This window comes from Myiozetetes cayanensis, unplaced genomic scaffold, assembly GCF_022539395.1.
Source record: "Myiozetetes cayanensis isolate MyiCay16 unplaced genomic scaffold, myiCay2020 scf4, whole genome shotgun sequence".
Lineage (NCBI taxonomy): Eukaryota > Metazoa > Chordata > Aves > Passeriformes > Tyrannidae > Myiozetetes > Myiozetetes cayanensis.
Genome location: NW_026087631.1, coordinates 13,162,990 through 13,188,874, shown reverse-complemented (window position 1 = coordinate 13,188,874; position 25,885 = coordinate 13,162,990). Strand labels below are relative to the sequence as shown.

At 41.0% G+C, this 25,885-nt stretch overlaps 1 protein-coding gene across 6 annotated transcripts in view; it reads left to right on the top strand.

The window, feature by feature from the left end:
• Window positions 1-25,885, top strand: part of PALM2AKAP2 (PALM2 and AKAP2 fusion) — a 261,758-nt gene that overhangs the window by 109,256 nt on the left and 126,617 nt on the right. For 3 of the 6 annotated variants that reach the window (XM_050330178.1, XM_050330176.1, XM_050330180.1), the window contains exons 6-7: window positions 6,337-6,438; window positions 12,720-13,424. The exons of 1 other annotated variant lie outside the window; for it this stretch is intronic. In XM_050330178.1, coding sequence (XP_050186135.1) covers window positions 6,337-6,438; window positions 12,720-13,424 — 807 coding nt within the window. The remainder of the gene's footprint in view (window positions 1-6,336; window positions 6,439-12,719; window positions 13,425-25,885) is intronic. 2 more of the 6 variants (XM_050330179.1, XM_050330181.1) reach the window with 2 other exon arrangements.

The window sequence follows — 25,885 nt, the reverse complement described above, 5'->3', positions numbered from 1 at the left end:
TATAGAAAGCGATTTATCTCACCATTGTGTCCCTGTGCATATTTTTGTGCCATATGTATGGCGGTGACAGAGATTTTGAGTGTGCAGAAAACACAACTGTATGGTGTTCAGAGCCCAGAGGGGTCCAAGTGAAGGTTCCAAGGGAAGGGTAGAAGTGGTGGTGAGCACCAGTGGCCAATCAAGTGACGCTCTGTGTCCTTCCCACCCTTCCAAGAAAAAGAGTTGTGTTTGGCAATGAGCATTTCTGAGTTTGAAATCATCCAGCCACAATTAACACAAATTCCACATTTTTCAGGGTACAAACACACTCTGCCATCATAAATCACTATGTGAGAAAAAGTAGAGCAGAAATGCTGAGGCTGGGAAATGCTGGGAGCTGTGGCCCTGTCACCTCCAGTTGTGACTGCCAGCTTTGTGTCGGCTTGCCACTGACAAGCTCTCCATTAAACAAGGTCTGAGATGATGCTAGGAATTACATCATTTTTTGCTGCTCAGGTCTGCAGTCAAAACCAGCCATGCTGTAGTGCTATGCTGCATGCACGTCATGAGCAAATGGAAAGGAGAGAGCTCTTACTCCATGTGTGTATGCTTATGGCTTAATGTATGTACAAAATAAGTCACATTAAGATCTGATGTAACTCTCTTGAGTGCTGAATTTGCCTCAGGGGTCATTTCATCCTTTGGAATATTTGGCTACTTATATGCAAACTACATGCTGCTATTTCAGCCAACATACAGAAGCCACAGTTACAGTAACTGTACAGTTTGCACTAACCTCTGTTTAAATTTTGTATGTATTAGCATATATTTGGCAAAGATGTGGTTCAGGAAACCTGACCTGGATTGGTTAGTACCCGGAACACTGCTTAGAGATTCTTTTGTTTTTCTCTCCTCTGATCTTAGCCAGCTGTACAGCCCACAGTAAAGCAGACCAGCATGTCAGAGGAGTCAAGGACAGATCTTTGAAAAGTGCTTTCCACATGTCCTAAAAATTCACCAGCAATTCAGTTGTAGGCTTTCCATAGTTTTTTCATTCAGTGTCCATCTATAGCTGCCACAATTACAGCACCTCTGGCTACCAGAGTAAAAACCATTTATCACTCCCCTTGGAGTGTGACATGTGAGTCAGTTTCCTACCCATTTCACAGCCCGCTCAATCAATGAGTCTTGGCCAGGAGAATGCCGTGGGAAACAGTGTCAAAAGCTTTGCTAAGTCTAAATAAACACCATTCACTGTTCTCCCCATATCAACAGAAGATATTACGTTGCAGAAGGTGATCAGTTTAGGCTGTCATGATTTGTGGTTGGTAAATCCATGATGGCTTGTCCTGATCACCTGCTTCATTGGGTTTGTAATGGTTTATAGGAGTACTCATTCTGTCACTTTCCCTGGGGACAAAGTGAGACCATTGTGCTTCCAGTTTCCTGGGTCCTCTTCTGGCCCATTGCTGTGGATAGATATGACGTTTTCCATCTTCTAGTCATCAGGGACACATCCCCTGATCTCTGTGGCTTTCAAATATTATAGAGAGTCTCCTTACAAAAATGTCAGACACTTGTCTTAACATCCTGGAGTGTGGATTTATGTGTGTTGAACCCTTGCAGACCAGCCCTTCCTCCACTACTGCAGGTCAATACGTGTTGTCATTACTGCTTGATACTGTGACTTGGGCTTCATCTGTGTCGGTAAGGACAGAGGCAAAGAGACAAAAGAAGGAGCAAAGAACATATGCCTTGTCACCATTGCTAGTGACTAGTTTTCCTGCCCTCCTTGGCAATGGGTTTGTCTTTCCTTCTGCTTAACTGCTCACAGATCTGAAGAACCCTTTCTTCTTGACATCTTTGGGGAACTTCAGTTCTAGCTGATCCTTAGCCTTTCTGACTGCACCTTTGCATCCCCCTAGCAAGGTGCTTGTAGTCCTCAGTGGCTAAGTATGCTGTTTTTTATTATTATGTTTATTACACCTAAAGGTTCATTGTTAAGTCAGGGTGTTCATTTGTTTAGACTTCTTCATTTTCCTTTATAGAGGATGGACTGCTCTTGTGCTTTCAGCAGGCACTTTTGAATTACTCCCAGCACTAACAAAGTGCTTTGACCTCCATGGATGCTTCCAATGGAATCCCTCACAGGCAGGCTCAGCATATTGAAGTTGGCTTTCTTAAAATTGAAGGTCTTTCTCCTACTACTTGTCTTCAGTGTTCTCAGCAGGACCTTAAATCCCACAATGTTGCTTTCACTGTATCCAAGATATTATTCACAGTTATGCTACCAGTGTAAGTCAAGGAAGTCTTCTCAGTTTGCAAGCAGTAAATCTAGCAATGTGCTGCTCCTAGTCAGCATGTCCAGCATTTATAGCAGCAAGCAGCACATTCCTGGAAACCGATGGGTGGTTTGTGCATAATTGTTTTTTCTCAACAAATATCTGGGCAATTGAAACCACCCATGAAGACCAGGTTCTATTGCCCAAACACTTCATTAAGCAACCAAAGAAGGTTTTGTTGGCTTCATCATCCTAACTGGGAGGTCAGTACATAATATTCACCTGGGTGATGACCCCTATAATCATGATCCTAAGTCATAAATAGAATTGCTATGATCTCTGCAGCTCTCCTTTACACATGCAAATTTCTCTTTCATATAAAGTGCACCTCCACTTCCTCTTTTTCCTTTCCTGTCATTCTGAAAATGTTTGTAGCCATTCACAGTGGTCTTTCCATCATTTGAGCTTTCCCACCAAGTTTTCTGTGATTCCTGTGGCATCTCTCACACTGAGCACGGGGCTCTAGTTCCTCCTACTCGTTGCCCAGATTAAATACATTGGCATACATGCACTTGAGGTGGCTGAACTTAGGGGTCTTGCCTTTGGAAAGTGTTGGGGAGCATTCCTTACTGCTCTGGTAGGTGCACTTATCCACCATGTTACTTACGGATACACAGGTGTCAGCTGTGGACCCTAACCTCCAAGTTCATTTGTTAAAAGCCTGGTTCACTAGGTCAGAGCCACCCTATTCAGTTTTTAGCAAAATCCCCACTTGTGTTCTTACAAACATGGTGGGAGAGTCACAATCTCTGTTCCTTCTGATGTAGTCCCATGGAGCCCCAGAGGGCTTTGAGGGTGGAACAGCTCTGCCCTGGGATCCAGTATTTGCAGAAGACCCACTGCTAATTTTAGTAGTAAGCAGACTTTTAAAGATAATCCAAGCCCTTGGAAAATTAATTTATTTGACTTTTGGCCACAAGCCTCTGTGTGGGAGCTATTCTGAGCAATTCTGAAGATTTAGTTTTGTGCAAGAACCCTTGAATGATTACATTGCCCCATATGTTTTTCCAAGCACTTGTGTGTCTGATAATATGGAGGACTGCCAAAGTCCTAAAATTCATTTTGTTGAAAGCAGTACAAAAAGCCATAAGACTTGTTTTATGGCATGCTTAGATATTAATAATTTATCAAACGTTGAAATGAAGATACTGAATGCAGTCTGTTCAAATGTTTTTATTTGTGTTCTGCCTTACTTTTCATGTGAACAAAGTGCTAATTTGTGTCTATCCATTCCATGTAAAATTAACCTTTTAAGTTCTTCTAAAAGGTGCTAAATGAAAGAGACCTTGTTGCCAATGAGATAAAGGGAAATGAGCAGGTTTATTTTGTTTGGGGGCAGGAGTGGGAGATGACAACACAACACAGGTACTGGCAGAATCAACCAGCCCCAACTTCTAGTCAAATATTCCCCCTTCTGACACGTGACACCACCATCAGCTTCAGAAGGAACTACAGAATTGCACCACTGATCTGACATTCTCTTTTCAAGACAGTGAGAGATTGTCTGGAGCCCTGAAGCTAATTTTTAAATATTTTATTCTAAGTAACATGCAGAGAAGTTTGTAAACTGAGTGAATATTAACAGCATATAACACTTAGCTAGGTGTTGTCTCCTAAAGCAGGAGACAAAAAAAAAAACAAAAACAAACAGCTTACTTAGGTCCACAGGCATGTACAGAATCAGAGTTTCACCATCAAGCTTCACCATCTTGCTTATTGCTGGATGTCAGCGATGCTCAGTTCCCTCTACAGGCACTAGGGCCATACCTATTGATTCTCATGAACTGCAAAAGAAGTAAAGATGATTGGTTAGGCAGCACAAGTCTGCATTGACTACACCCATGTGCGGGCAGATACGTCTGTTACTCAAGTCACTGGATGAGCGTGTACTGAAATGACTGTTCCAAAAGTACACTCTATGGGATGAATAATTACTAAATTTTTGCCATTTCCAGGACACAAAGGGCCTTCTTTCTCTGGACCAGAAACACAGTCCCTACTTCTTTTTTCAGTTTTCAATAATGGCCTGCTCATTTGCTGATGATATTTCCAGAACAGTACCACCAAGCATTGTACCAATTTCTCATTAGGGCAAGTAACCCTGAAAAAGAAAGAAGCTGTTGCAGACCATTGCTCAGACTGTGTCTTAAACAGTTATTTCTCCAAAGCTCTACTGCTAAAAATACAAAACTTTGAGTATACAGTATGCATTGAAAAATTTGCCAAGACTGCTAGTTGTCCACTGAAATACGAAATTATTGTAACAGGCTCTCCAGGGAAGTAGTCACAGCACCAAGCCAACCACAGTTCAAGAAGCATTTGGATGCTTCTCAGGCACATGGTGTGATTCTTGGGGATGGTCCTGTGCCAGGTTTAGAGTTGGACTTGATGATCCTTGTGGGTCCCTTCCAACTCAGCATATTCTGTGATTCTGTGAATAATATTTCCATGGATGTTTGGTTTGGGTTTTTTTTCCCAAATCATCTGCTAAAAGTTGAACTTACTCATATACTAACTTCTTTGGGTTTTTTGAATGAATTTGCATTGTGCCTCTGTATCATCCTTCCCTGACACTAGGAAGGGGGAGAGGGGACCTCCTTACCTGAGTTACCTAGAGTGGTCCATGGTGGGATGAAGTGTCTTCTTGGGGACTTATCTTCCTGCATCCAGTAGCACTGATGGCCACCACAGACTGTTTTGGTGGTAAAACACTTTCACATACCAGGCCCAGTTTTCAAGGCAAAGGAGTAGGCTTTGGGCTTAAACATGGCACATCATGTCCTTCCTGAGGATGCCACCACGTGCAGGTATTTTTTCTGGGACAGGTGTTAGCCCATAGGGAATGTGATGAAAGCATCTCCCTTCACTAGATGCAGTCAAGCAACCTGCAACAGGACATTTCATTTTCTCTCTCACCACTTCACTTTTATGGCCTGCACTGGTCAAACAATCTCACCTGCCTATAGTAATACGAGGCTTCAAGGAAGGCTGATTCTGCCTCCTAGCCTGGCACATGGACCAGGCCATACCAAGGGCTTGACAAATTATACATTGCAGTGGCAAAGAACCATTGGTAGAAAGAGTGGTCTGTTTCACATCAGACAGAATCTTATGTTTAAACAGAAATTTAACCATTTCCATACAGAGATGAAAATATTTCCACTTGATAGGAAAGAAGAGGGTTAATTTTTTTTTCTTTTTCACTTTGGTTTGATGCCTAAACTTTAGGTCAGTTATTTGTACATCTCTCCTCTGATCTCTGCTCTTAGCTCAACCACTGAATTTTAGCAGAACAATAAATGCTATCTAGTTATGTTTAACCCAGCCACAAAATATCTCCCAGGAAATACTCTTAAATTGGTAGAACACATTTACGTTTTGATAAACAACTACAAGCTCAAATGTAAAGCAAGTCAATCCTTTATGATAGCTTTCTACTAATTCAGGGTTTGTTAATGAATGATGACATTGCAGCACTGGCAGGAGCATACTACCTACTGAAGACAGGTACCCAATCAATACCTATATGTGATTTCATTATTAGCTAAATTTCAGGTTCAAGAACAAAAAGCCAAATGCTGGTTCAGTAATATTGAAACAACTCGCACTTTCATCCTATTCAGTTGACACTAGCATTTTTAGGCTTTTATATCTCTATTTGAAAAGTCATGTATTCTGGGTATCACATTAGGTTTGTTCCTTACCTTCCCCACTGCACCCCACCCACCTCTTTTAAAGGTCACAGACTTGATAGATCCAGAACCTCCTGACAAATAATTTTATGTGTTCATCTGACATAAGGTTTGAGTCATCTGGACCCATTCCCTCCTGCCTCAGCTAGTCTATTGAACGCCAATCACAGGACAGTGACTTTGCACTTTGTTTGCTTTGATCCGATTATCTAGTACAAAGCACCAGTGACTATTGTCAGGGCTGACAACACTCTGCTGTCTAAGCAATGAAGCCACTGGGGCTCGTAGCACGAATCTAACTGTTTCCTGTTCTCTGACACCAGATGCAGTAAATTACATTTACTCCCAGATCCCTGAACTCCCAACCCTCTATTCACGAACAGGAGAGCCAGTTCCTGGGTGGGACGGAGCAAGCAGAGTAGCTGGTAAGTCTCAAGGAATAAAGTATTATAATACCAGTCCAGTAGCCATGAACTTTTTTTGTTATACTACCTTAATGAGTCTGGTGTCCTGATATCATTTAAATGCCAGGAAATGCCACTTGATTTGTATTTTGTAAATAAGTCAAGGCTTTTTGAACTGCAATGAGTACTCTCAAAACAATGTAGATGAACTACATACAAGTAGCATAGGAAACATTCCTTTTTTTTTTTTATATGAAAACATTCAGTTCTTTCCATCTCTGCTGATACAAATACATGGTATCTAGGCCAAGGTTTTCTCTCCTTTGTTGTACGCATGCAACTCTCATTAAGAAGAATGAGACAGACAGGCAGGACTCACAACACCAAACACATGCTTTAAATATTTGTGTCATTTTATACTTCTTTTTGTGCTATTCTTTTTTCTTGGGGAAAAGGTGGGCATGTTTTGTGCTTAGAGTCATACAGAGAATTTTCTAACATTTAATTTCCAGATGGAGTATGTGACTTAAATGTAACAACATGATTGTTAAAAGCTGTACATTTTTACTATTTTCAAAATCCTTCTTTACCAAAAAATGTACTCCCTATTGCAAGACCAAATTGTTGGTGGCTACTTAAGAGGTGTCCCAACGGGTGGGATGAAAGGGGGTTAAGAAGCATAGCAAAGCAATATCTGCAGGTAAAATACTGTATACAGCTATGACATACATATTTTTTTCCATGAGTCCTGTTACAAGCTGTTCCAAAATCTTCCCTTCCACCAGTGCTTACACTGATCTGTCTTAAAAGCAAGCTTTTCTGTGTGTGTTTTTTTTTTTTTTTCATTTTGTCAACACCAAGAAAGCAATAATTTCTTTCATTCTTTGGATGACTCAGAAACCTTGTTAATGTAGTCCATGATAAGTGTATTGTGTATGTGCAATAGGTTAAAGAAAAGGCACCAGCATATGTTCTCAAAAGTGGGCTGTAAGCATCCACCTTAAAAAAGCTCAAAGTCTAAGATTTTTTTTTACAAAACAGCCAGAAGTTAGATCCTTCTGCCTGCACATTGGGATATTGTCATGAAGCACTGCATCATGTTTCACTGTAATTAAAGTTTGTGCAGAAAACTTGTACTTGTGAATAGTGGCTGTCATCTTCAAGTACTGCTTTCAGTTTCAACTCTATTGTCAGGTAGTTTTGTATTCTGTTAATAGACTACACTTTGCAATAAATAAGCTTTGGTTAAATAAAGACATTTTAGATATCAACATTAGTTTATTTTGCAGCTACTTTGACAAGCTGGATGGCTCGGTTTTCCCACAGAGAACAAACATCATGCATACAGGCAGATAAGCAGGGTTCTGTTACTCACTTCTCCCATGGCAATGCATTGCACTGGTGAGCAGCCTTCTAAGAAACTCAGTTATATTTGTGCATTTACTTGCATAAGGAGGTTTAATATGATCCCTGGCTTGGTCATAAACCAACCATATGTTGGTCATATGTTATCCCAATATCTAAAAACACTGCAGCTGAAATCACAGTAGAATAAATGAAAACAAAATGTTGACAGTGGCAAAGGCTTAAGCAAATTTGCCAGACTTGAATTACAAAAGGATCACACCTGTTAACTTTCTAGGACAGTCTTCCAAGCTGTGGTAGGAACTTGTTGCCCAAAGTTTTCCTAATAAGTAAGACATGGTTACCAGTCAGTACTCCATACCATAGGTAAAAAGATGTATCTTGCAACTTTTCCTAAATATAGAACCGTAGAATCATAGAAAGAATTGTTTGGATTGGAAGGGACCTTAAAGATCATATAGTTCCAATCCCACTGCCATGGGCAGGGATGCCATTCACTAAATCAGTTTGCTTAGGGCACTATCCAACCTGTCCTTGAACACTTCCAGGGATGGGGCATCCACAGCTTTCCTGGGCACTCTGTACCAGTGCTTTACCACCCTCACAGTAAAGAATTTCTCCCGGCATTTATTTGAAACCTGCCCTCTTTTGGTTTAAAACCATTGCCCCTTGTCTTGTCCCTGTCTACCCATAAAAAACGTCCCTCTCCCTCCTTTTTATAAGCCCCTCTTAAGGTACTGGAAGTCCACAGTAAAGGCTCTGTGAAGTCTTCTGTTCTCCAGGCTGAACAATCCCAGCTCTCTCAGCCTGTACTTATAGGAGAGGTGCTCCATCCCTTCGGTCATGTTCATGGCCCTCCTCTGGACCTGCTTCAACAGGTTGATGTCTTTCTTGTGCTGAGGACCCTAGACCTGGATGCTTCAGACGGGTAGAGTAAAGGCAGAGCAGAGGGACAGAATCACCTCCTTCGCTCTGCTGGCCACACTTCTTTTGATTCACCCAGGATGTGGTTAGCCTTCTGGGCTACAAGCACACACTGTTGGCTCCTGTCCAGCTTTTCACCCACAAGAATCCCCAAGTTCTTCTCCTCAGGGCTGCTCTCAGTTACTTCTCCCGATGTGTATTAAGGTGCACCTGACCCAAGTGCAGCACCTTGCACTTGGACTTGTTGAACTTTATGAGATTCTCCTGGGCCCACTGATCCAGTTTGTCCAGGTCCCCATGGATGGCATCCCTTCCTTCTTTTGTGTCAACTGCACAACTCAGCTTCACGTCATCTGCAGACTTGCTGACATTATGCTCGGTCTCACTGTCTGTGCCACTGATAAAGATACTGAAGAGCACTGGTCCCAAGACAGAGCCCTGAGGGACACCACTTGCCACTGGCCTTCTGCTGGACATAGAGCCGTTGACCACAACTCTCTGGCTGCATCCATCCAGCCAATTCCTCATCGGCCAAATAGTCCATCCATGAAACCCAAGATAAGGATGTCATGGGGAACTATATCAAAGACCTTACAGAAGTCTAGATAGATGACATCTGCCTTCTCTTGGCAATCATAGAAGGCCCCTAGATAAGTCAGTCATGATTTGCCCTTAGTAAAGCCATGCTGGCTGCCTCAGATCACCAACTTATCTTTTATGTGCCCTAGCATATCTTCTAGGAGGATCTGCTCCATGATCTTCCAAGGCACAGAGATAAAGCTCACTGGTCTGTAGTTCCTCAGTTCTTCCATTCTCCCCTTTTAAAAAATGTGAATAATATTTCCCTTTTTCCAGTCACCAGGGATTTTGCCTGACTGCCATGACTTTACAAACATGATGGAGAGTGGCTTGGCAGCAACATAGAACCATGGAATGACCTGGATTGCGAGAAATCTTAAAGATCATCTAGTTCCAACTGCTCTGCCTTGGGCAGGGACACCTTTCACTAGACCATATTGCTCAAAGCTCCATTCAGTCTGGCCTTGAACATCAGCCAGTTCCCACAGGACACTGGGATGCATCTCATCAGGTCCCATAGGCTTGTGGCTATTCAGCTTCATCAAGTGATCCCAAACCCGCTCTTCAGCTACAGTGGGAAGGAGTTCACTCCCTTCACAGCCCCCCAGAGGATCAGGGACTTTGGAGAAGTGGGAAGCCTGACTGCCATTGAAGACTAAGCCAAAAAACTCTTTGAGTTCCTCAACCTTCTCTGTATCAGTCACCACCAGTTTACCCTTCTTGTTTATCAGGGTGTGTACACTCTTTGTGACCTTTCTTTTCTGACCTATGTACTTACAGAATCCCTTCTCATTATTCTTCACATCCTTTACCAAATCCTGTTCCAGCTTTGCCTTGGCTTTCCTGACCCCATCCCTACACATTCAAACCATATCCTGTATTCTCCCCAGGTCACCTTTCCCTGCTTCTGCTAGTAGACCTTGCTTTCTTACTCCTCAGTTTGAGGAGCAGATCTTTGCTCAGCCCTGCCAGTTTCCAGCCTGCCTTGTTTGATTTCCTACACGTTGGGATGGAGAGCTCTTGTGCCCTAAGAAAAGTGGTCTTAAAAGGCTGCCAGCTCTGGTTAGCCCCTCTGTCCTTAAGGATAGTTTGTCAGGGGATCTCATTCACCAACTCCTAAAAAAGATGGACGTTCACTTTTGCAAATTTCAGGGTCTTGACTTTGCTCCTTGCCAGGCTCATACTCTTCAAGATCACAAACTCAAATATGGTCAGGTCCACATGATTTAACTGTCAGATTTTTGCTATCTGCTTCTAAATTCATGCCCACTGTACAAGTCTTCTTTTAATACACAATACTGAACTAAATTTGTGCATCAAAACCGGGAGGGTCTGGCAGATCGCATGCTTTTCTGAACTAAAAATATGTGGCCCTCAACTACTTCACAGGAAAATCATCAGTTACGAAGAATTATGTCCTAGATAATACTTTTATTTTTCAAAGAAGAGGAGAAGCAGAGGAGCTCTAGGGGAGCTCAGGATGATGCTTCTAACAGAGAAGATAGCAGGTGGCCAGTTGGTGGGCTGGTGGTGCCCTCTCTTTAGTGCAGTTGTGCTTAGGACAAATTAGGAACTGCTGCTTATCAGAGATGACCTTCCTGTGCTCAGGTTCATGACACCGCTAGTCCATAAACCTCCCAAAGCAGTGGTAAAACACAGTCCTTAGGGATAATTCCCAAGGGTTGAACGGCCAAAATGAGATCACTGCTTCTGTAGCCTACTCCAGTCTTCAGCAATGCCTTGGTCTCAGAGGCAGCAATGCTCCTTCACCCATGGGCATCCCTGTCCTCTGGCTCCATGCAAGTGTTTGTGGAATGTTGCACTGGATCTGAGCAGTCCTGCCAGGGCTGGACGAGGTCTGGGCAGATGCACACAGCATGTAGATGGCCGGACGCCCCCGTTTGGCTGGGCTGCCTACCAGACTGCACTCCTAGGGGACAGAGGAGACCACCTCACAGGGAGCAGCATGCACCCACTCAGCAACACATCAGTTTTTTGTCTAGTACTACAGGAGGCATCATGATGTATGTAGTGGTAAATTTCCTATTGTTGATTAAATACTTTGCTTTAAGGATACAGGAAAAATAATTCTACTGCATATGAATAAAAAGACTGAGGAAATATATTAAAGCAACAGTAATTTTTTTGTATTAATTAATTTTTTTAATACAAACATACCAAACTTCATTGGTTCTTGGGGCAAAGATATTCTGTACTCACTTGAAAATAAATCAGAAAAAAAACAAACATGCCAGTTTTTGGTGTCCCCAGGTAAGACAAGTCATGATTATACCTTTGAGGTTCACCGTTGGAAATGATCACTATAAGTTCCACAAACAGTTGTCACTGCCTGTGGTAATTTGTAATTGTCTGTGGATGTCTGACTAGGAGCAAAAATGCTTTTCTATGCATACAAGGAATGCTTAAACAAATGAACCCTTCAGGAAAATCTGAGAGACCTTTGCACATTTCTCTTTGAAAAGCTGTCTAGTGAGATGTCATTGTATCTCAAAATGAATGTTGGAGCAGTGCAGACTGCTTGTCTATTCCTATTGTGTGGTCTACAATTTTCATCTCATTACTGCATCCTTAACTGCTAGAACACCTTTGCTCTTCTAAAGCAATGTCCCTCACACACGTTTTTACCTGTTGTTTCATGACTCTTTGAAAATCAGTTCATTGTTATTTTTTTGTTGATCTTTGGCAATGGTGCTTAATGCCTAATTCACATAAATGAGGAAGCAGTTCTTGGCCATTTTGTACACTCTCTTCACTCTGGAAGTAGAGGTCACTGTCAATGTCTTGGTGTGGAAGCTGAGAGAGCTGCCCTGCGACACACCTGTGGGAGAAATTACCCATTCCTGTGTGGTTTTGTTTTCCCACCCGTAGAACAGGGATAAACAATGTTTCTTCACATCTCTAAAATGTTTTGAATGCTACGGATGGAAGAGTTAAGCAAGGACAAGCATTGATAATAAAGTGGTCTGGGTGTTACATGCAGCAAACAAAACTTGTACCAACTAACTGGCAGTTTGATGGCAGAGAAGAAGGAGAGAGTAGAGAGGTTCTCTCTGAATTTTGAGGAATGTTCAGAATGGAAAGTTTGAAGGCAACCTGCATGCTGTCACCTCCCTTTGCCTAAATTACACCTAACCTCTTGGCGCTCCTAATTGATCAGAGACAGCTCCACGAAGCGTGAGCTGGCAGAGTAGGTCCTGTTTGGTATGCCTAGCCTCCACCTGCATAAGAAGCCACAGTGTAATAACTATCTCTGTCCACAGTGTTGCGTCCCACCTCTAATGTAGACTGCTTAGCCCTTTAGCAGGAGGAGGTAGGAAAAAGGGGCACCATAGATTTCTTTGTCTGTTTGGCAATTAACCATTCACTGGCTTTTTTTGTTGTAACATGCACTTCCTCTCTTGTTTTCATTCAAGCTTTGTGCACCATGGAAATTAATGTGGAGAAAGACAAACAGACAGGAGAGACCAAGATTGTCTCTGCTTCACCTGTTGGCCCAGATGAGGCCCATCAAAGAGGATTCAAAGTCTATGATGATGGTTCCAAGGTAGTCTATGAGGTTCACTCTGGTGCCACAGTGGTAGAAAATGGAGTACATAAATTAAGCTCAAAGGACGTAGATGAACTTATGCAAAAAGCTGGACAATCAAGTGTAAAAGGAGGGTATGAAACAATGACTGTGTCAGACAGAAATGTGGTAGCCGATGGAAACCTTAGCCATATGAAGGAGCAAATGCTCTTCAAGGAGGCAAAGCTGGAAATGGTACATAAATCCAGCAAAGGACATGCTGTGAACCCTCAGCCCCAAGATAAACCGTGTGGTGGTGAAACCCTGGAGGCCAGTGCAGATCAGCCAGTGACAATGATATTTATGGGCTACCAGAACATCGATGATGAAGAGGAGACAAAGAAAGTGCTGGGCTATGATGAGACCATCAAGGCAGAGCTTGTGCTGATTGATGAGGATGATGAGAAGTCATTGCGGGAGAAGACAGTGACAGACATCTCCACCATGGATGGGAACGCCGCTGAGCTGGTCTCCGGCAGGCCCCTGTCAGATACGACAGAGCCCTCATCTCCTGAGGGGAAGGAAGAGAGCCTGCCCTTGGAAGCTGCCCCAGGTACACAAAAGAAAAAGCGCTGTCAATGCTGTATTGTCATGTGAACACCTCCTTCTTCCCTGCTCCAGGCAGCTCCCGCTCCATCACTTACCTAGACCTCACTGTACTTCTAACTGCAATACTGTGAACTGGAAGTGAATGCCTCCATTGCCTTGCAGTTGGGTTGCTTTGCTTTCTAGTTCTTCAGGAAGAGGAACGCCTGGTTATTTTCCCATCAGACATACTATTTGGAGTTTGGGGAGGGGTTGGGGGTTTTCTGCTTTTTTTGTTGTTGTTGTTGTTATTGTTGGGGGTTTTTTTCCTTAATATTACAGATTGAGAGATAAATGGGAAATGGAACATATGTTTTCATATTTATTTGATTTTTATATATATTTTATATATATAATGAAAACACTTTTTACATTTTTTTTTCTTTTAATATCTGGCAGACTTGATCAGATTCCTAGGATTTTGTGGGAGTCTGAGTTTCACAGCCACCAGATATGAGAGCCTTAAAAAAATGTTACTTCTCTTTTTAAAGAAAAATCACATTTAAGCATTATTTTATAGATCATACTTTTTATTTTTTGGGGGAAGGCTCAGATCATTTTACTGTTTTAATTTGCTAAAACTCAGACAAGTCTTTCCCAAAAAAATTGCATAGTATTGTTTTATAGTAACTTTTCAGTTTAGTTTGCAGTGTCAGAAAAACCCATCAGCCATTTCTGCTTATTGGTGATACCAGAAGTGGACCTTAATCATTCTTTCTAGAAAATATATGAATGATGATTTTGCCTTATATAAATCTTCCAGATTACAGTATTGTATATGCACTTCATCTCCCAAAATTACAGTTGAAATTAACTTGACATGAAAAAGATGCAGCTGTCACACCAACAGAAATGGAGTCACTGATCTAATTACTTGCCTTTCAGTAACTTTGCCAATGTTTATACATGAAGTTTTCCTGCTGAACTCCAATAGATGAGAGATACTGCTTTCTATTTCCCTAGAATATAAACGGACTTCTCTCACAGTCTGACCCTATTCCTACTGGATTCAGTGACAAAATTCTCAGTGCTGGGAATGGGGAGATTTATTTTGTAATTCTTAGGGAAGAGTAATTTCTCACAACGTGTACCTTCAGTGCTCCTACGTAATGATAGGCGATGGGTCTGATCCTGCCCTGCTTGTCCAGGTAAAACTCCTGTGGAGGCCCACTGGAGTTTTGTCAGAGCAGATGTTTTTGGAGATGATCCTATAGCCGTGAGACTAACATTTTCAAAAACTGCTGATGGTTTTGGATGCTTCATTTTCTAATGTGGGGCACTTCAAGCAGGCCTGATTTCCAGCACAGTTTCCTTCATCTGACCTCTGAAAATCAGGCCTCTTAAAAACAACTCCAGATGAAAACATAAAAAGGGGAAGGCATCCAAAATCACTAGATGTTTCTTTGTTTCTTGCTTTTTGAATCTTCTAACAGAGAAAGCAGCCAGTTTTTTCATGGTGAGATATTATAAACCTGATTCTCACACCACTTTTGTTTAACTCACTCTAATGGAGTTAGTCTGGAATTGTAACTATAGAGGTGAGATTAAAAATCAGGTTTTGTATTTTCTGATAGTGTGAACAAGTACTGAAGATTATTTTGAAGTGTCTTTGAAACTATCAGACTTTAAAAATCATTTAACAACAACCAAAAAAAAAAGTAAAAAAAAAAAAAAAAAAGAGAAAACAACAAAAAGCCTCTTTTCAGTCTGAGGTGGTTCCTATGATATTTCGGTTCTTTCCTGGATGGTGCTTTTACTGCATTAATCGTTAGTTCAGAGCATCTGATTAAACACAGTTCCTGCTCTGTACTCTTTTCTTTCTGTGCCAGTAAAAAAGACACTTGTTCACAGTGGTGGTAATATGAGGCACACTGAAAACCTACACAAATAAAAATTGCAAAAAGTAGTTCCCATGTTACGTCACTCAGCTGTCAGTATGGAGCTGGTCAATGAAACTTCTCACTACTGCCCAGGTGACTGTCAGACAAAGAAAACCAAACAAGTAGTTAAAAAAACAAGAGTAGTAAAAGACAGTCTCACCTCTTTGACACCTGCAGAAATTTTGCTGACCTCCATATTTGCTACAGAGGCAGAAATTAATAGATTTCCACATGCTCCCTTTGCCTCCCCCTGGGGGCTTTTGAATGGGAGAAGGACCAAACTCACCCAGAGAAGCTCTGCACAATATCCTTTGACTCAGGCTTAGGTGGTTAAGTTTTATCAAAGAGAGGAAGGGCCATAGAGCCCCATATTGCAACAATAAGTCTGGTGGCTGTTTGTTAGAAACTAGCAGCCTGTGTTTTGGGGTTTTTTTGATTGGGTTGTGGTTTTTAGCGAGGGTGGATTCCAGTTTTTTTCTTTTTTTTTTTCCCAGATATGCTAAACATTTACAAACCTCAATATTTCTGAAAACAAGACCCTAAGTTTTCAAGCCCAGAGTGGCCAAGTGAGGCTGTCCTCAAGCATATTTTAGGACCCCAAAGCACTGCAACACAAATGGTGAAGCCCCTTCTGCCTTGCATCTACCTGTGAATGACGTGGGAGCTGGGCATGCTTTGCAGTAGTTCTCTCACTCCAGGGCCTGCTCACCTCACTAGTAACACTCAGAAAAAAACCTCTCAGCCATCTCCTCCTGGCCTGGCCAGTCATCTCATTGCTCACCACCCTTTCCTCTCTGGGTGTGATGCCACTTTCACAGCCACCCTGGCTTCATGACGTCTTCACAACCTGATCTTTTTCCCCCTGCAGCTCCTTTCCCCACATGGACATTTTTTGTCAAAAGCCTTCTGCTTGGGAAATTTTGGGTGTCATATTACCCTAACCCATTCTGTTCCTCATTTCTTCAGCCATGTGCTCCCATGTCAGATGACCTTCTGGTTCAGCAGCTACTCAGCATTTTGGGGATGACTCCCTTAGCATCTAGCTTTGGGAGATGCTTGCTGATGCTGGGACCAGAACGTGTCTGAGACCACTGCACCATCTGAGGCTCAACGTGGTGGGGAGATGGTGGCACATGAGAGTCCAGAAGTGGCCCTTAAGTGGTTAGAAGTAGAGCACAAGCCTTAAACCTCTCAAATACCTACTGCTCAGTACTTGTAGCTATCATTGAATGCCTAGGAAGGCCAGTCTTTTTTATGTGTTCACATTAACTCCATGGTTAACAGGCCCTGGTGGATCCAGAAAAGATAAAGGTTTGTCTGTGTAGGGTTTGTCTTTACAGGTCAAAGGCAGTTCCACATCTGAGGTCAGGAAAAACATGAAATAGGAGCAAATGGGTAGGAAATCACAGGGCCTTATCTGAAACACGCTTACTCCAATCATCCTCCTCCACAAGGGCAGCAGCCATGTCTGGACATCATCTTGTCCCTTCTAGCCATTAGCCTGCAGCCAAGTTACAGGGGAGTTCAGATGCGTTAGCCTAGGCTGATGAATGTAAACTGTTTTTCCAGGGCTGCTCTGGGCTTTGAAGGGGTCGTTTTTCCTCTCACGCTTGGATAGGAAGCTGCCTGTGGAAATTCATGCACAATCAGGCACTAAGGAAGAGATCTGCTCTACGGCCAAGCAGAGAGATTTTCTAAGGATCATTATGGAATGGGGTTTTTTGTATTATTTTAAGCAAAATCCCTGTCTGTTTAACTTATGCCATCACATGTACATTTTCAGTTTCAGCACGAGGGGATACAAAAAAGTAGTCATAAACTGGTTCAGTGATAGCATTTTGCCACAACAAACTGCTCGCCTTAACTTTTGTAAGAAAAAACAAAGAAAAAAACCTCTTTTCAGTATATTTTTTCCTACACTGGGAAAAAAGTAACCTATGAAACTTTTTTATATTTTGTATTTTCTAAGTTTCTAAAAACCCACTTTCCATGTTGTCCCTTGTTTGCATTCAGGGACCGTTAGTTTTGCAAACCACTGCGTTTTACTTCCATTCTTTCTTTTTTTTTGAACAGAAGAAAAATACAAATCAAAAACCACAGTGTTATGATTAGTGGCTAGGCAATCTCTTTCAATTACTAGAATATCAATACAGAAAGAAAAGAATTACAGGGTTGTTTTCTTTTTTTAATTTCCCATGGCTGATGTACTGTATGGTATATGTTTACAGAACTCCTCTGGTCTGCCTTTGTGATGTGATCTAAATGAATGACAAAGTAGGTATGATGTGCCATTTGACAGTTTGCCTTAGCACTCTTGTGTTTCCTTCTTCTTTTTGTAGCTTTCATTTCCTTATTTTTTTTTCCAAAAAATGCAGGCTGTATTCCAAAGCTGTATAAACACAACATTATCTTTCAATCCCCAGCACAAGAAGTGTGCGCAAGCCCTTCTCCATGAAGTGTGCTTCTACTGGTGCAATATGAGACATCAGTCCTGCAAACAAAAACACATATGCCTAATTGTGCTGTGTGTAGACCTGTTTCAGTCAACAGAACTACTCGCAGGAAGAATGTGTGTAGGTATCTGCGAGATCAGGGCATGAATGATAACACAGGGTATAGTTTAGGTGCTCCTTATGTACCTGTACAGATTGCAGGCACTGCTGAGTTTGCCCAAGCTGGTGTAATCCGAGAGGCTAACTCTGAGCATCGCTGCTGCTTCTGAGAAAACACAAAACAAAATGGTGCTTAGCATCTGGTAGGATCAGGTCCTGAGTCAGCATTGCTACCACAGCAGTGGTATCCATGAGCAAACATTCAGTGGGACTTCCCTAACAGCTAATATATTAGTCCCCTGTCATTGTACCTGAATTCACTACTGATTCTTCACTGATTCTTCTTAGGTACCACAAACTAATATGAGCAGAAAGATAGCATATAGAGTTGCTAGAGAAGTAAAAGGTGTTCTGGCTTTTAACTTAGTCAGACATCCTAATGGTATACTTGGAAAGTAAGGGGGGATATAATAGAAAATGTAGTATATTACATTTGTGTATTTTTTTAAGGAATAAATATTTTTGTAATGAGATACAAACCCTAAGTGGGTATTGAGTTTTGGAATATCATCCTTCCCATGACATTGAGCCTTTCAACTTTTTCATATGTTTATGACAATGCCCAGCTTCTTGGGATCTTTTGTAGACCTAACCACAGTTTTCTCCAGGAAGAAGAATTTCAACACTTCTTGAAGAGTTGAGTTAGAAAAGTAGAATCCAATATACCTGCTATGAACACAGTTAAATAAGTAAACGTGTTTTACGAAAAAAGATGGGCCTATGCTTTCTATAGCTAGAGAAATATCTTTACCTAGAAAGTCAACATGGTAAGCAATAGCTACCTTCTTTCAGCAGAGAAGTAATTCTAAATAGGGGAACTATATGTTTTTTCACTCTGTCATAATTTATCCAACATTAGATTTCAAAGTGCAAGAGATTATGCCACTGGAAAGAGTTGAACAAAATTATCTGGACAAAATAGAGGATTTTCGCACAGGCTGAGACGTGGATTCTTAATTTTTTTCTGAACTCATTAAGTTTCAACCAGTTCTTTCTGCCGATTGGAAAGTTTAGGATTTGCTCAGATTGTGTTTCAAGAGCCTTTTTGGCAGCAAGAGTAAACTTTAGTTCTGAGCTTAATAGTTGCAGACTATGACAATATCCAACAAAAAATATAGACTGTAATTTTTGTACGAAAAAGAGTAAGTTGTATTAAATGGCTGAATTTATTCAGTATGGAGTATAAATGGATTGTCACCTAGTCCAAAAAGAATATAAATCCAACTTGTAATATAAACTTATAATAACTTAGCTTGTAAATAGTGACAAGGGTGCATGAAGTTCTTAAAAATGTTCCACTTGTATTTAAAATTTAACAGTTATAAAACTGAGCCTTTTTCCTCATAGGTTCAAACAGTCTTGAAAAATCTATAGCTTTTTTCCTGTGGTGGTTCCACTTAGGCTGTCCAGTGGATTAAGAACAGACCACTTTTCTTAAGGGCAAACTTGTGAAGAATTCTGAGTCCCTTCCTTCAGTTTGCAAATGCTTCTCTTATTTTGTGAGGTTTTGCTGCTATTGTATTGCAAAGATTTCCTGCAATTGTTTCCCAAATTCTTTTCAAAGGTGGATTTAGGGGTTTGTTTTCAGGATTTATCTACTTTGAAATTGGGGGGAAAAAACAACCACCTTAATTAATTTTTTAGAATTAGCTAAGTAACTCAAGTTCACCAGTTTGGGTATATTTGTACATTTTTAACTTGCTTTTGTATGTTAGTGACTTTTACCAAAATTTAGACCTTACATATCTATTCAGCCTGTCTGTAAGATGTAAAGACTTGCCCATGAGCATAAAATCAAGCACACAAGTAGCCCTTTTTAATTTAATGGGATAACCCAGACAAGTGAAATTTAGACACATGCACAAATGTGTATAGGGTTTGGTCTTTAAGCAATATGCTACAGGCAAGGCTTATGCTGCTTTAACTGTGTCTTCTCATTAGTTTAATTAGATAGATTTTTTAATGATGTTGTGAAACTGGTGCACTTTTCTGCAGAGAGGGTTTTAGAGCATGGTCTCCTTGCTGACTGTGTTTGAAAGGAGACAAACACCCTTCAGGAACTCTCAAAAGCCCACTGCCTAGAGATGGTGGGGGCAAACTTCATACCTGCACGCAAACAAACATAAAAGAGGCAGTGTACATTTTATTTCCAAATTTTTCCATCTGCACACCTCTGATCCAGACTGCCTGTCCCCTGTCTCTGTACTTGCTCTCATTCTGGACACTATTGCTCAACTTATCCTTTTTTCCTTATACCTCTGCTTACCCTTTTGTGGTGGTCTAGAAAAAAGGAGGAAGAAAGTAGACACTGGAGTTAAAAAACACCTTATGCCTTCTGGTGTGAGTCTCAAGAAATGACGGTATTCTTTCCTCAGCATTTGGAAATTTTCCTGCATTTTCCTAGATTCTTAGGATGTATTTCATATTAAAGGAGCATTCTCCCTATCTGTTAATCTGGCATCCTATGTGTTGCCCAAAAAGTGAGCTCCATTAAAATCTCGCTATTTAAGTAAATCTACTGTCTCTCTTACTATTCCTTTGGGAACACACAAAGCCTCTCAAACTCATATGAGTAGATATGTCTTGGTACATAAAATATCAGCATCCAGAAGGCAGTTTGTACAGCAGCAGAAGGCAAGCCACTCTCCCATATGTCAGGTTGCTATGGGCAGGGCAAAGGACCCAGGAGAAAATGTGAACCTCCCCACAGACTGATCCAGCATGCAAAGGCATTCTCAGTAAAATTAGCTTCCAAGAATCTAGTGCTATCCCTCCAGTATAGATAATATGCCAGTCAGAGAGTGGCAAACTCAAAAATTAAGAAGGTTTTGTGCAACAACATAAAGTCCCAGTTGACTGTGGATCTTAAGCTCCACTAACATTAAGCACATACTTCGAAGTGTCAAACATACTTAGCACTGTGCAGATTAGGGATAGCCATGAGGATGTGTGAAGATCAGCCTGTATTTATGATTAAGGTGCTTTAGTGATGATGGTCTCAAATATTGTCCCTGTTATTTTGCAAGTATGAATGTAGGAACTGCTTAGGAGCAGATACAGGAGATAAATCCATTTGAAAGTTTTTGCTTTTCTAGTGACCACTGAATCTGACTTCAGCAAAGGTAGCCAAGCAAGAGCAGGCCAGGACAAAGGCAAAGAACACATTTCTGAAGGTTTTCTGCCCCTCCAAACTACGTTCACTCCAGAACAACTCTTTGTAGGGGTTCAAGAAAATGTTGTGTAAAATGCAGCTTTTATGGTGAATGTAGATTGTGGTTGAGATTTTTTTTAAGCTTTAGTCTCCCACTTTCTTTGTGAGTTAATGTAAATAAAATCCCATTTTGTTGGGGGAAAACTGCTGTGCTAACACTGGATTAGAATTGCTGGGGATAGCTGCTGTACTTTGTAACCTGAAGTGTACTTTTTGATGGTTATGTTATTCTCTTCAGATTAAAAAAATGAGTATTTAAAAAAGAAAAACAAAATAAAAAACCAAGAACACTGCCAGCAACAGCCATGCTGTAACTGTGGCTTCTCTCTTTTTTTTTGTCTCTGTACAGTATTACTAGTAAATAAATCTGCCTTTTCACTGCGCCTACTTCTGTGTCTTTTTACTGTGTTTCTCTCTAACTACCACTCTTCAAGATACTGTGTGATCTCAAGGACATACCGCACTGGAGCTGCCTCTCTCACTAAAAGAATTAAAGTACTAACTCCACAGTTGTTGTGGTTTTTTTTCCTTTCCTCCACTGCTGTGCCCTGCAGCTGTTATTTTTATGTGATCCTTCATACATATTAACTCAGTACTTGTTACTGTCTCATTTCTCCTTTTCCTTTCTTTCTCACATGATACTTTGCCAAGCATATTGTGGACCCTGTTGCTCCAAGATCATATGGTATATTTTCATGTTTGCAGAAGATAAAAGATTGGGTTTGGTCAGCAAGCCAGTATGTTCCGAGTCAACTTATTTCCATACAGCATATGTAATTCCCCATAAATAATCACTGAATAATGTAAGGTTGCCAAAGTAAACAGTATGCAGGGTTTTTTTCAGGGTTTATCACAGGCAATCTCCACTCTATATCAGGACTGGAAGATTGTCAAAGTCTGGCTTGGGGGGGCAGGGGTGGAATGAAAGATAAAAGAAAAAAATTTCCATGTAGTTTTTTTCCCCCAAGATGCTGTATTTACCTGAGCTTGGAACAAGGTAAGGCTATGGATAACATAGCCTGACATCGTAAGCTGACTTCTCAGAAGTCTAAAAATTCAGCTTAAACTAAGCCATTTAAGAAACTCACCACAAATTGCCCATTGCTACATAGATACCCACCCTCTGCTCCTTTCACTCAGAAGCCATATGGATAAAATGTGTATGTACACACACACAGAGGCCTTTGCACATGGTCCTTTTTTGTATCATAGAAAGGAAAATAGCCCTGCTTTGCTGCTTTATAATTTAGACCTGAAAGTTTTGCAGTAGATGGGGCTTCAAGCTGGTTTTTTTCCTACTTGTGTTTGAGTGACAGAAAGTCAATTTTGTCTGTCCAGGAAGACAGTGCCTGGAGAACCAGTATGTCATGGTCTTCAAAGGACTAGAATGCAGTTGAGAGGAGCGATCATAATTGTATAAATTTCTTCGGTTTTGCAAATACCTTCCTAACTCAGAATGTGTGTTGACATGGCAAAAGGATGGATCATGAACTTGAGTTATCAATAGTTTTTGTGTGAAGACCATGAATTGACAAGGGCATTATCATGTGCAACTAACTTAGTGCTTGGACACCTGGACGTATCAGGTACATATTCCACCTGTTGGTGCATACTGTGGCCTGTGACATACTCTTATTTTCATTTCACCTCATTTTATTTCATAGCCGTGAGAAGGTTTTCAGCTGATAGTTCCTCTACTGCACAAAACTGAGCCATCCAAATAGACACCAAAAACAGACTAGACAATTTTGATATCACTGCTGGTACTAAATTTTCAGAAGCAAAATATTTCCATGCATTTCCCCTTTTAAAATTTCTGAAGGGGGGGAGGAGAAAGGGGAGAGGAGTTTAATTTTGATTTTTTTTGTTTGCTTGGGTTTGGGTTTTTTTTTTCTTTTAATAACATGTTTAGAAACTGGTGAGATAGCATGGCACTCCCTTGAAATTCTTGTGCAGTGGTTCCTTGGAGGTCAGTGACTTAACAAAGTGAGGCCATCCCTCCCAGGTTTTTGGGTTTTTTTCATTTATTTTAATAGTTCAGTATCCCTCCGGTAACAGAAGGAAGATAGCTGCTTACTCTTGAAGTTCAACACTCAAGGTGTTTCAGTAATTTGTTGGGTTGTAGAAATGGAATAGCTCATTTTCAGACAGCCCCTTCCTTTCCTGCAAGACCCGGCCAACTTGCCCTTGATGCCTCAAAACTCATACCAACTCTGCAAGAATTATTACTTCACATTACAATATTTTTGAGGTTACATGAAGAAACCTTTATTGCCAATAACTGTAGAAATGAATAAGAAGAAAGGGTCAAGAACTTAATAACAGGTTTTGCTGTCCAAGACCTCCATTTGCAGTTCTCATGTGCTGCTCAGATGTCCACTGCACTGTGTACAGTCACATACGAAATATCTGTAACTACTTATGGGGGGAACACAGGCTGGTCTCTCTGGGGAGCTTGCAAAACCATAACATATGGCATAGCTGTGCAAAACATCTCCCACCATTTACCTGTGATAGAAAAACTACCTGCTTTATTGCCACAAGTGTCTAATTGACAGAGACCACCTTCTCAGATGAGACAAGGAAGGAGATACTCTATAGTAACAGAGTTTGCTATATCAGACTTGGAGGAGGAAACTTCTCAAAAGAAAAGAACAGCAGGAAAAATTAGCTGGCTGAGAGAGAGATTAGGTCATTCCAAGCATGAGGCAGGGAGGAGTTGTGTTGCAGACACTGGCCTACAAACCTAGGGACTCAGTTGCCTCAGAAAGGGAATTGGCTCCTGTCTTTTATACACAGCAGTTCCTCCAGGTGTAAATAAGCAAGCTCTCTGGAGTCACTGAGCATTAATAAAAATGCTGGTTCAGGTCTTGGGAAACATAGTTTCCAATTTCTGCTGCTCTGCGTGGTTCAGCATGACTTCACAAAAAGTCCCTCATCTGCAGATCTACAAAGGTATGTAGAGACATCATCCCCTTGATTTAGATGGGAAGGACAGGTACCTAAAATCCTCTGTGAGTCCAAGGTTTTTCCATGTGTTTTACTCTGTAATTTAGGGTGATTAGCACTGCCCTGCCTTGTGCAGCTGTGGTGATGCGTCTGCTGGTGCCTGTCACAAGATTACAGGACTGTGGAGTATACTCTGGGTACGCAGCATCACAAAATGTCTTCTCACTGCTACAGTTTTTTAAGTGGTTCTGCTTGTAGCAGTACTGCCAAACCAGAAAAAATAGGCAATTCACAGCCATCATGCATTTGCTGGGAATGATTAGTTTGCCATGATTTAGGAAAAAAGGGATGTTACTGTAACACATTTGGTTGCGCGTAGGTGGGAAAACAAAGGGAGAAGAACAGGTGGAGAAAAAAAGGAAGTATGCAAAAATGGGTCACTTTTTCAGACATGACAAATCAGTTCAGCTTCCTTTCTGAGTAGTTCCACTATATGTAATGCATCGCTGGCTACAGATTTCCTCTGGCTATAGATGAGTCTGCTCCAACACTGGCAGCAATATGGTAGCTTCTGTGAACAGTGGGGAGTTGGTTGAGCTAATCAGCCCTGCTGAGAAAGTGGTTATCTATTCACTTGGGCATAACTCCATGCTAAAATGACTGTACTGCACTTTAGCTGGTGTGGTTACCTCTAGCCATCATTTCATTGTGGTTCGGGAGCATTCTATGGCTTGAAATGAAAGATACCATCAGGTCTTGATCATTATATTTCACTGGAGTGTGGTATATATATAATCCATTTTAAAGCAAATGAGATTACTTAAGCCTGACAATTTTTTTAATAGGTTGTTTTGGTGCTCAGTTTTTGTTGCATTATAAGATGTTTCTTCTTAACACACTGTGCTAAGTTATAGCAGCATCTTTTTTGTTTCAAAAATAGGGCTTCATAGACAAAGATGGGTACTTCCTTCTGTTGACCAACTTAGGCAATTTTATACTGTTTATGGTTAAGTTACTGGTGAGATGTTGTAAAGTGATGAATCTGTTAAACACCACATGCAGTTTCACACTGAGAATAGGGCTGATACCTGGAAATTCTCCTGTTTCAGTCTGCTGGTTTGTTTGTTTGTTTTTTTTTAACAGAAGCTGGAGATCATCAGGGGATTAGTAAATTGGAAGAGTTAACTAAGATAGATACCAGCCTGGGAAGAAAGTAGCCCATAACTTAACATGAGAGAAGTAATTTCTGGTTTTGCTTCTACAACTTGTGCTGGAAATCTAGTGCTGTTTAGGATCCATTTTGAGTCTCCAGCTCATGGAGTCAAACAATTTGAGGAGAGTCTTTGCTATAATTTAAAAGAAACCAGAAGATAAACAGTAGTTTCTGGGATTCCTGGCTAAGGATGAAAACTGGAAAATACTCACTCTAGCTGCATGTATAAGACCTGCAAAGCTTTGGTATTCTGGGTCCCCTTTTCTGTGGCATTTAGGAGACTACAGACAATATTCTTAAACACTGTTGAATACAATGAGGAAATGATAATAAGACAAATGCAGAAGCTACTGAAAGATTACTGATTTTATACATCAGGATTCAGAGTTCACAGAGCTGGAAATCCTATGATTAGTGTACTGATTTATCTTCACAATGTGCCAAACATTTGACAGATATAAACAAGTCCAGGACATACCACAGAGGCTGTAGCCTGTCTGTCGCCATTTTCTTCACAAATTACAAGTCCTACAGAGGAAACTTTGGTGCTTAAAGCTGTAGACA